Source organism: Helianthus annuus, chromosome 8, assembly GCF_002127325.2.
Source record: "Helianthus annuus cultivar XRQ/B chromosome 8, HanXRQr2.0-SUNRISE, whole genome shotgun sequence".
Lineage (NCBI taxonomy): Eukaryota > Viridiplantae > Streptophyta > Magnoliopsida > Asterales > Asteraceae > Helianthus > Helianthus annuus.
In genome coordinates, this window is record NC_035440.2 from 120,889,642 (window position 1) to 120,901,849 (window position 12,208).

Here is a 12,208-nt window from a genome sequence, read left to right on the forward strand (position 1 = left end):
TAATCGAGATCAGAGACAGAGCACTGCAGGCCTTCGATCATCATCATTCTGCAATTTTTTAGGTGTTGTTCGACCAGAGACACAGCCAGCAGGCCTTTGATTTCACAGTCACAGCACAGCCTTCGATCACTGAGTGTCTGAGTCGGATCAGTTCACAGGTAAACAACTAAAAATCAATTGTCGAATTCAGTTTACTTATGATTTAGGATTGATTTACGATTTCAGTTAGTTAACTTATGTCGAAATCACTTAACTTATGATTTAGGATTGATTTTCGATTTCAGTTATTATGTCGAATTCATTTATTCAGTTAACTTATGTCGATTTCAGTTAAGTTATATCGAATTCAGTTCATTTATGTTGTCGAACATTATTTAGGCGTTAACTTAATTTGATACAAACTTTGTCGATTAATGATTATTTAGGCGTTAATGGCTCCTAAACAAGCATCCGGATGGGAAAAACATCAAAAGAAGTCATTTTTTGGGTTTTTAAATTTTTTATTTAGTTATGACCTAAGGGCAAGTTTTTTCGAGCTCGAACAGGGAAGATGAATTCTCAGGGCCGGCCCTGATCATGAAGTCTTTTCATGGACTAAAAACTAAGGTCATGTTTGACTTAGCTTTTCAAAACAACTTATGACTTTTTGAAAAATTTAATCTATACTATTATAAAAAGGAGAAGTGATGTACAAGATGGTAATTTTACCATGTGTATCAATTTTAAAGCAACATGTACAAGGTGCTTAAAGCCATGAAATTTGGAATATCCACTCAAGTTTAAGACGCCAAAGGGGGTAATGTTGGTATTTCAACACATACGCTTCTCTTCCACATTATTGCAGGTGATTGAATGCTGAAACTAAAGCATTCGTGCGTTTCCATCCCACCCAACCAAGCGTCGCTCCCTCATGTTCATATAGAACCCCAGTCAAGCGCAGATTAGGGTCTTTCTTGCTTGCGAATTACCCTCGTTGCTTCAACAAACCCTAATTTTCGGATCTCATGGATTTCCACAGCCTTACCAGAACAGAGCTTCAATCTCTCTGCAAACTGAACAAGATCCCTGATAACATCACCAATGTCGCCATGGTTGATGCTCTCCAATCTCTCGATGTCGTAAGTTGTTTTGTTTTTGTTTTAATTTGATTTGTTGATTTTTAATTCCTCATTGCAGCTGATTGTTGATTTGTCTTTTTTATTGTAATTGGTTTCATTCATTTGGAAATTGCTCATATGAAAGTTAGAACACAAGCATGTTTTGTAGTTAAACCTCACATTCAGTTCATCGCATCTGAGCTAACACCCTTTGTTGAATGTGGTTTAAACAGGATTATGTCCCAACGGTATTTGATAATTTCAGTGCCAATGTGGTTGTCAATGGCGACACGGTTAATCTAGGCTTGTGGGACACTGCAGGTAACCTTATGAAAATCTGTATTATTCAACTTCATAATATCTGTTTGATTCACACATTGATCATGTGTTGTAGCAAACAGGACAGGAGGATTATAACAGATTAAGACCGTTAAGTTATCATGGGGCCAATGTTTTCATTTTGGCGTTCTCTCTCATTAGCAAAGCCAGCTATGAAAACGTCTCCAAGAAGGTGAAAGTCCTCTTTTTTATATGTCTTTCTGTAACTCCTAAAATAACTGATAATTTGGACTTAAAAGTTATTGCGTATTTTTGTTATTTATGTTATCAGTGGATTCCAGAATTGAAGCATTACGCCCCTGGTGTCCCAATCGTTCTTGTTGGGACGAAACTCGGTGAGTCATTTTTTCGGCCATAAACTTTTCATTCGTATAATAGGGGCAGGGTTGTAAACGAGCCAAGTTACTTGAGGTCGGCTCGCTAAAAGCTCAAATTGAGCTGAGCTTAAGCGGGCCCGAACCCAGGCTCGAGTTTGAATTGAAGCTTGTTTAATAAACGAGCTCGGGCCGGACCTTACATATTGAGCTTGATTAGACTCCCGAGCATAAATGAGCCTATTCATTTTGTAGATATAAAAGTTTTGTATTTAGTGTAATGAATTTATATTATATAGTTAATATTATTATGTAAAATTTTGTTACCTGTTGAGTTGCATCTCTTCTTGATGGTGGTTTAAGCCAAGCAGAGTAATAAAATTCAATAATCTCATGTTTGGCGTGCATTATTTGGGTACAACCAGTGACGTGTGATGCATATTGATCACTTTTATAACACTTCGTTTATTCATCAGCTGCGTAATATAGTAGCGTGCTGGTGTTCAACGGATTTGTAGCATAGGTGATTGATCATAATGTATTGTTTTTTTCTTTTGCATACAAAGTTCGTCCTTAGCTCCAACACCACATTCCTAAACTAGATTTTGTCTTAGATAGCCAGCCGGTTTGTGACTTGACCCGTTGTTGAAATATAACTCATTTTGATTTGACCATTTACACCCTAACACATTAGTTTACAGGTAATATTTTTATTCATAAATGTTAGTCTTACAACCCGAATCACTATTACCGGTTCACAACAAGCCGCCTGAACCGATAACGATTCCGAAACCCGAAAAGAAACAAGAACAACCTGCGAAGCCCAAAAAAGGTCCTCCAATGAAGCGGGTATCAAGTGCTGGGTTTCGAACCGATTCAGTTTTACAACGAAAAACTGGTTCTTTGAAGGAATTTTTCACATTGGGGATAAAATTGGGCCAAGGGCAATTTGGCACAACTTTTCTTTGTACGAAAAAGTCAACGGGTCAACATTACGCTTGCAAATCGATTGCAAAATGAAAACTGTTGACTGACGAAGATGTTGAAGATGTGAGAAGAGAAATTCAAATAATGCATCATTTGGCGGGTCACCCTAATGTTATAGCGATAAAAGGGGCTTATGAGGATGCAATCGCGGTTCATGTTGTTATGGAGTTATGTGCGGGTGGCGAGCTTTTCGCTAGGATTATTCAAATCGGACATTATACGGAGAAAAAGGCATCGGAGCTTAGGAGAACGATTGTTGGTGTTATGGAAACTTGTCATTCTTTAGGGGTTATGCATAGGGATTTAAAGCCTGAGAATTTCTTGCTTGTGGATAAGGACGAAGATGCACTTTTGAAAACTATTGATTTTGGATTATCGGTTTTCTTTACGCCAGGTATGGTTTAAGTTATTTTTGCTGGAATTGATTTAATATGTGATTATTTAGACTTGAAGAATTAGATGATAAGTTACTTATATGTTAATTATGCATTTATAATAATCATTTATCCAAATATGTTAATTTTGACCCTACATAGTTAGAACTCATGACCATATTATCAAGTTTTCCCGATCACTATAATCAGTGTTGTTGATAATCATTTTTGTAATATTATCTGATTATCTTGACTCTAAAGTATAAGAAACTTACTTATTTAGTAAGTTACACTGTGTGATAACAAAATGATTGATGAACTTTTACTTTGGGCAACTTTCGACCTATTTGACCCGTTTCCTTTATAGTTGACTCTCTTTACCCATTTTATGCATTTTTAATAAATTGGTAATGGGTTAAATACGGTTACAAAATAGTGCGATAATAATCCAAAACTTTCAAAATAAGAAGGTTCACGAAACCGCAAGCATAAAAATGCCTAATTTTGATTTGACCTTTGAGGGATAAAGCCATAACCCAAATCGACCCACTTAATTTCGACGTTTAGTTGACATGTTTAATATATTAAGTATGGTTACAATAACTGTTAGTAACACGATAATTCAATATTTTCATTAAAGCAAATTAGGAGTTCCTAAGCACTTGAATTTGCTTTTCATGATTTTTAAACCATGCGGTCATGTTTCTTTTGCAGCTCTTTTTTCCTTTCATTTCTACTCTTTAATAAATATGAGAATGTAGTTATCCATTTGTTTTCTTCTACCAAAGCAAAATTTAATCAGATTAACTTAAAAATATCGACTCGTTTTTTTTTTTTTATCTTTTTACAGGCCATCCTTGGGTTCAAATTGACGGTGTAGCCCCTGACAAGCCTCTTGATTCCGCAGTTCTAAGTCGAATGAAACAATTTTCAGCCATGAACAAGCTAAAGAAAATGGCTCCCAGGGTAAGTTTGACTTTCTAAGGTCAAACCGATTAACTTTCAACATTAAATTTGGCAATGTGTGTAACGGTGTTAAACAAATCCTGATTACTTTCAGCTTTATAATTAATTACTATAATTTATGAAAATGATTGTATTTGATATCTAACTAAAAACCTTATCATTTATGAATTTGAACATATCTTTGGTTGGCCTAAAAGGTCAAAGGGTGTCACAAAAAAATTGACTTGAGTTTTTTTTTAATGTTTAGGTTATTGCAGAGAGCTTATCTGAAAAAGAAATAGCGGGGCTAAAACTAATGTTTCAAATGATCGATGCGGACAACAGTGGTCAAATTACTTTCGAGGAACTTAAGGCGGGATTAAAAAGAGTCGGTGCTAACCTTAAGGAATCAGAAATTTATTATCTCATGCAAGAAGTAAGCCCTAACTAAAACACTTATTTTTTGCTTTAATTTATCTTAGAGGTTTAATATTGTTGAAGATTTTATAATCTGAATAAAGTTTATATTTTGAAGTTGAAAAGTAGTTTGTTTGATGTTAGAAATTTAATATGCGGTCTTTTTCAACACAGGCGGATGTAGATAATAGTGGAACAATTGATTATGGGGAATTTGTTGCTGCAACATTGCATCTGAATAAAATTGAGAAAGAGGATCATTTGTTTGGGGCGTTTTCGTACTTTGATAAAGGCGGAAGTGGTCATATAAACGCTCATGAACTTCAACAAGCGTGTGATGAATTTGGCATTAACGCTCCCCTCGAAGAATTAATTCAAGATGTTTACCAAGATAATTTGCCGTGTATTTCAAGATGTGCTTAATCCTATCTTTTTGTTATGATTTGCCGTGTATTTCATAGAGGTGGTAATTTCGAGTTTTTTTACTTTTGAATGGGGTGATTTGCGTTTTGTTATCTAACGCGTCAAAAAGAAAACGAGTCGAAAGTCACCCAAAAAGAATTATTTTCGGTAATCATATATAATGTAAATAATCATCTATGAAGAAATTAGAAGAATAACAAAAAAGTGTTCACGGTCGACATACATGTTTTGGCCCCTTTAATATCCCACCCAACTCGCCCTACATTCCAAATTAGTGTTGCTTCTTTCTCTCTCTCTCTCTCTCTCTATATATATATAGGGTTGGGCTATATAGAAAACCCTAAATATTTAGGAAACCCGGGAAACTCAAAGCTCCCGACTTTTTTTTTTGAAAAAAATAACACATGTAATATACATGTTTTTAAGAGTTTTGAGCCAAAAAAATCAAAAAAGCGCCGAAGGGTTTTTTTTAAAAAAAAAAACAAATTTCAGCAACTTTCAGCATTTTTTGTCTAACACATGTTAGTCAACGAAGTTTTTGGAACTTGTTTATTTTTTTAAAAAAAAAAGTACTCGGCGCTTTTTTGTTTTTTTTTTGGCCCAAAACTCTTAAAAACATGTATATTACATGTGTTATTTTTTTCAAAAAAAAAAGTCAGGAGCTTTGAGTTTCCAGAGTTTCCTAAAATTTTTAGGGTTTTTTGTCTAGCATTACCCTATATATATATATATATATATATATATATATATATATATATACACACACACGTATGATCATTAAGACCAAAATTCTATAAATCATTAGTTCTCATTTTTCCAATTTACCCTCACAATAGATCATTAGTTCTCATTTTCCCAATGTACCCTCACAAAGTGACCGTGTTTTAACTTTTTGTATGAGTGTTTACGGTCCGGTTTTGACAGTTTTTAAGTCAAACCTTGAGCCAAACCCTTAATAACAGTTTTTTATGGAAAAGCGAAACCGAACCGTTACCAACGGTAAACAGTTTCATGGTTTGGGTTTTATTGGGCCCTTATATGAAATACACAAAAAGTTAAATAAATAAATAAGCTGTACAAAAAAAAAAAAAAAAAAAAAAAAAGCCATCCAAAAACAAGTTAGCACACTCTAATTTAACGTTATTACATAAAACAAACAAAAATGCTTGTAAGATTTGATCATCCATTAATTTCATCGAACCTATTAAGAATAAAAACATCATCCTTATATAAAAAAAATACAGTAGGTTAAAAAGAGTAATATATCGCGATATGAAAGCCAAATGTCAAAAAATAAAATAGACACATACATAGAGTGGGCTAAAAATATGTTAAAAGTAGAAATCAAGTTGCTAAGAAATTAAGCCCAAATTGTTAAAATTATGACCCTATGTTATAAAGGATCATGTTTTTCTAATCACATTGAATTGAATTATGCGTAAATGTCCTAATTCTATTATAGCAGTTAGCAAGTAATAGTTAAATTGGTACAAAAATCCAAGTTTTTGGTTTGAAACCTTGTTGTCTGAGACATGAATATGGTGGTGATTGTAAAAACAGGTGACAGGCAAGGAAAAAAAAGCTGGACGTTGTTTGTGGTCCGTTTTGATGATTGTCCGTTTTGTGGTTCATAATAGACATCATAATTGATTCTGATATCAGTCCGGACACCCGCCGCAACGCGCGGGCTTCCCCACTAGTAAGTCATAATAGAGTGAGTTATTGACTTTTTCTCTCACATAATGATTTTATGCCAAACATCTTGCAACTTTTCAAAAAGTTAATAAACTAATAAGTCATTAAAATCCGTTCAAAAAAAAGGTCATTAAAATAAGCAATCCCAAACACCCCTTAAGAAATATCACAAAGATCAACGAACGAAGCCCTACTATATGTGTACCCACTTCCTGGAAAGTTCATAGACGTACTGTAAGAATAAATAAATAATATATTTATTTATATATGGCCATTATAATCATTTACATTATATGGATCAAAATATATAATAATCCATTAAATAATTAGTTGGTAATTGTTGATGGGCCTTATTACCATTATTAACTAATTAGGGTTTCCTCCTGGGTGCATATATAAGGAGACTTATTTTGAGGTTATAAGGTTAGACACATAACCTAATTACTCATAACATCAAATCGACCTCCATCTCCATAACCGAACTCCCTTATTCGGTTTCTTCATCACCATCATTAGATTGCACCCTAAGGAGGAACCAAACCAAACTGACAACTATGTCAAACACTGTTGCTACATCTCCATCTGGATTCTCTGCTGGCTTGTGCTGATGCAATCAGGTATGTTTTCATGTTTTCCATCATGCCTAAACAGAACTGACCAACATGTGGTATCAGAGCATATGTTGATAAATCAGTTCTGGTTTTGTATCCATTATTCTGGGATCAAAAATCTGGAAAACGAAATTGTTAAAGCCTTGAAAAGTCACGACTTTTCGAGTTTTGTTGCCGAAATCACTGTTTTCGGAAGTTAATGAATTAATGTTTTGACTCGAAATCTTAATGGACAAACCTAATATTCGAAATCTGTTAACAAAATTCTTAAAATTTAGATTTCGGAACCCAGAATTATGTTTTTATTTTTTAGGGTTCATCATATTGTTCTAAGCGAAAACTCGAAAATTCCCTTATTTTGGAATATAATTTGGATTAGTGGATGTTTTTCTAATGTTTGATCTAAATTTTTATCTATTAAATTTTCGAAAACTGTTAAAGGATATTCAGTTATTATTTTCGAAATATTTGATAAGTTTAGATCCGCAATATAACAGGAAACATTATCCCACAATCCCTAAAAGTTCGAGTTTCAGTTATTATCACAAAACAGCTATTAACAGTGAAATCGAGATCATCAGTCTCGAATCGAGACTATAAGATCTCGACTCGAAATCATCAGGTTCTCAAAACTTCATAACTCGAGACCATAAGGTTGCTACTCGAGACCATGAGGTTGCTACTCGAGACCATAAGGTCATAACTCGAGACCATGAGGTTGCTACTCGAGACCATGAGGTTGCTACTCGAAACCATAAGGTCATAACTCGAGACTAAGGTTGCTACTCGAGACTGATGTTGCTACTCGAGACCAAGGTTGCTACTCGAGATAATAACGCTACAACTCGAGACTAAGGTTGCGACTCGAGACCTCATAACTAACTCGAGATCTCAAAACTCAGTCGAAACCATGACTCGAGACCATGACTCGAGACCTCACTCGAGATCTCAGAACTTAGGCTGTTTAAATGTGAACTAAAAGGTGGTTTGCTATTAAATACTTGGTTTTGTTAACACTTAATTAATTTATCAGAATCAGATAATTTTTGCAAAACCAAAATAGCTTTACTTGAATGAGCTTCTGATGTATTAATTCTGGCCAAAGCTGATTTAATACATCTATTTATTGTTCAAGTATTATGAAAGCTATGTTGAGTATGCATTACAAACGTGAAATGTCTTAATTCTGGCCAAAGCTGATTTAATTCATTTATGTTTAGCATGCTTGACAAGTGCGTAACTAAAGTGATTGTCTCAATTCTGGCCAAAGCTGATTTGTCACGATTACTTTGCACACATACTTAAATGATTACACTTCTGGCCAAAGCTGATTTGTCTTTGTTTAAGTAGGACTTCACTAAGTCTATTATTTTGATGTTAGTAATAGACATATCACAATCACTTCACATAATGATCCTTACTTAATTTTATGATCATTTCGTCTGCCTTATTTTAAGTACCCATAAGTTTACTCACTATAATTTACTTCTACATATATCTCATCCACTCTAATTCCTAAACCCAAAATGTTTGCTTTATTTAAAGTTTCTATTAGAATTAGCTCTTAAATTAAATCCTTGATTATCTCTTAAGACACGATGATCCTATTGCTCTCTTCTGATAAAGATTATAAAGAAGAAAATTAGAGCATGATGATCAGGACAAATCGAACATGATGTCTCTTATGGTAATCAAGAACTCTCTAACATAATGCTATCACTAAAGTTATTTCAGATTAAGATTTTCCTAAGACTAATCTCTTATATATGGAATAATCACTAGAACTCCTAAGATGCATGCCTTCTTTTAAAATTCTAAACTATAAAGTTAAGTGGTATATGTGAATATATTATAATGTAGAATACCATGACCCATAAAGTTAAGGGCTTACGCATGGAAATAGTACATTTTTCCAGTACATTACATACTAAGATTTTCACTTGTACAAATTTGATGCCTTATAAATCAACTGTAACACTCAAAATACCAAAGTATAACGAGTGTGTTGATAAGCAGCATATGTACATAGAAATAAATGTTTAAAACTGGAAAATAAGATGTTATTCACCTTACAACCACTAAAACCTTAAGAGAGGATTGTTCTAAGGTCCATAGACAAATTACAAGTGCTAATCCCAACGTTAAGGTTCTTCAAGGGAAAAATCTCACTGCATAATTATGTCATTAGACTAGGCATAAGCAACGAGACTATCCATTATTCTAAAGAACAGTTGGATAAATTAATTAGATAGTAACATACTAATGATATTTAAGTCTGATAATTTTTTAATATTCCAATTAACACATGATTAGTTGACTCTAGTTCCATACGTTTCCTTACCAGAACTCGACAAATAACTAACATGAGAGTTAGTGACAAAATTAAATGTTAAGACTATAAGAACCATAATGAACAGTCTTCCAACAACGCTTTTCGATACCTTATATATTCTGAAGATTACTCAGAATATAGTATCATAATTAAGCAATGTTATGAAGGTTGTGAGGTTTGTATAGTCAACATAAGGTCACACTTATCTTAAACTCTCCTCTTATTTGTTCTAAATATCTGGATAGAAACATCACTAAGATGAAACTAGATGATACCTTACTTTTTTCACAACTTTTGTCATCATGCAAATGAGAATTTGACAAAAGGAAAATGAGACTGATAAATTTCATCCATTAGAACCAAAATTCATGAGAAATCATGACATAGTTAATGAGGATGATTTTTTCATATAATCTCATTTTAAGTGATTTTAAATCATGACGTTAAAGCCCTAAAATATGACTTGGCTTAAGGAATAAGCATGGGTCCATCATAAGTCATCCATTGACATTCGTGGAACTTATTCCCAATGGAATATTCAGACATAAATCATTTATCATTTAACAGACTATCAACTTGTATCTAAATTTTGTCACATATGGCCCACGGTCTTAGAAGAAATCTCTTCATATATATACTTAATAAGATTTCTATTAAATATGTCCTTAAAGTTTCTTATGATATCTGGACATTAAAGAAATCAAATAAAGTCTAACGTATATGTGATTGGTTCTCACGTCACGTAGCTCATTGAAACTTCTCTTGTAGCATTCTAGAGATATTAAAGATCAGTGGGAGCATTAAGTGTCTTAATAATAACTTGCAATAGTTGCAAGAGGTGGGGGAGTGAAAAATTTTACATTACCTAAATTTACACCTCTTGTATAAGACACCGCTCCATCACGACACTGTTCTATCAAAACTTGTCTCATTAAAATCTAATGCTACTCTTACAAAAGTTTCATTGTTGCTTAATTGTGGGCACATTTAGATTTCTTACCTAAACTAACATAATCCTCAACAAGAGAAATCACGACGACTAACGTCATTAACTTGTTTCTCTATTAGAATTTGTTGGTCGTTACATATTGACCCTACGCATGCTGAGTTCCTAAAGATTTCTAAGGTCAGTAGGAGCAGTCAAAGTCCTTATCATGACTTGCAAGGAATACAAGAGGCGGGGGGAAGAGTGTCATTAAATCTCACTCCGAATTTAACTCCGATTACACCTCTTGTATACCATACTGCACCAACTCTTATAAACTTAGAATCCTTAAAATGATAGCAACCTAACCAAGAGCTAATCCATAAAACTGAAACTTCTAATGAACCCAATAATCAACTCAGGAGGTCATCTAAGTTTAAAAGTCTACTAACTTTGATGATTACATAACCTCCCTAATTGAAGTTGAAATGGATTTTGGAAATGTTTACTGATCCTATCTCTTCAAATTAAGCCATTAGTGTAAATCAATCATTTGAGTAGAATAAAACAGTTTTCTAGTAAAACTGATTTTATGTGTTTGTGTAACGATTGGGATTTGATTGAATTACCTAAGAGTGTTCATAACTAAACCAAATCCTAATATAAGCGTTAAGACACAAAGAGGCATGATTGGTTGTCAAAGGTTGTACTCAGGAAGAGATAAATTATTAAAGAATCTTTATTACATATCTAACAAAAGATTTCTTTGATGATCATCACTGTTCTAGTAGCTTATAATAGTTTTAAGCTACATTAGATGAACATTAAAAAAAAACAATTTTCCCTAACAAATTGGATGACACATTTACTTGTTCATAAAACAACCTGAAAGTTCCAAACTGAAGGTTAAAGAACAGTTTGTCTATAAGCCAATAATATCCATGTATGGGTTAATGCAAACATCATAATGTGATGAAAAGCTAACGTAATTATTTTCATCAAGAATCAAGTGGATTAATGTACCTACCTCAAGATGAGTGGGAGCAACTAAAATAAACTTGTCTATATAGATGACATTCTTTTGACAAGTATATGTTACATAAGTCAAAGCATTGTTAACACAAACTTTGATATAATAAACCTCAGAGATATCTCTTACGTGATTGATATCATAACATACTGAGATAGACCCAATGGGATATTAGTTCCGTTCCATAAGTTTAACGTTAAATGGGTCCTTACATATGTGACAAAATACTGCTCTCCTTTAGAGGATAATAGGATAAATGAGATTATTTCCTTATGCTTCATCAATTGGAAGCCTTATGTAAGTTTAAGTCTATACTCGTTTAGATATTACTCACATTGCAACACACTAGATATGTCTAGATTAATGTGTAGCATCTAATGAAGTATTACAATATCTTTAAAAGAAACGAGAGACTACAATTTAAAGAAGAAGTGAGAATTAAAACCGGTTTATTACTCTAACTTTGAGATATTCAAAGATTATAAAATGTAATTTCGGGTATATCTTTATGTCAGCAGACAAAACCTATTTCATGGAGGAGTCATAATGCACTGATATTAACAACCTAAGTTGTAACGACATAATATAGTCACTAAATGTTGTTGGAAATTTATCAGTGGACTCATAAGTTTATTAACTCCATATAATTAATGTTTTGAAGAATTAGTGTGATAAAGTCAGCTACCATAACTCCTTGAACAGTAACAGTTCAAGAGGTG

The 12,208-nt window shown here is 33.3% G+C and overlaps 2 protein-coding genes across 2 annotated transcripts; both read left to right on the plus strand.

Annotated features, from left to right (window-relative positions):
* The first annotated feature begins 659 nt into the window (after nucleotides 1–659).
* Nucleotides 660–4,966, plus strand: LOC110941991 (calcium-dependent protein kinase 1). The gene is given in 8 exon segments (XM_035975797.1): nucleotides 660–1,118; nucleotides 1,331–1,418; nucleotides 1,492–1,608; nucleotides 1,708–1,771; nucleotides 2,452–3,131; nucleotides 3,962–4,077; nucleotides 4,325–4,492; nucleotides 4,648–4,966. Coding segments are annotated over 4 exon segments (1,194 nt in total). The 5' UTR covers nucleotides 660–1,118; nucleotides 1,331–1,418; nucleotides 1,492–1,608; nucleotides 1,708–1,771; nucleotides 2,452–2,470; the 3' UTR covers nucleotides 4,897–4,966.
* LOC118481041 (rac-like GTP-binding protein ARAC11) lies at nucleotides 1,005–1,794 on the plus strand. Its single transcript, XM_035976126.1, has 4 exons — nucleotides 1,005–1,118; nucleotides 1,331–1,390; nucleotides 1,492–1,608; nucleotides 1,708–1,794. Exons 1-4 carry the CDS (start codon nucleotides 1,005–1,007, stop codon nucleotides 1,792–1,794), a joined length of 378 nt encoding a protein of 125 aa, XP_035832019.1.
* Nucleotides 4,967–12,208: the final 7,242 nt, after the last annotated feature.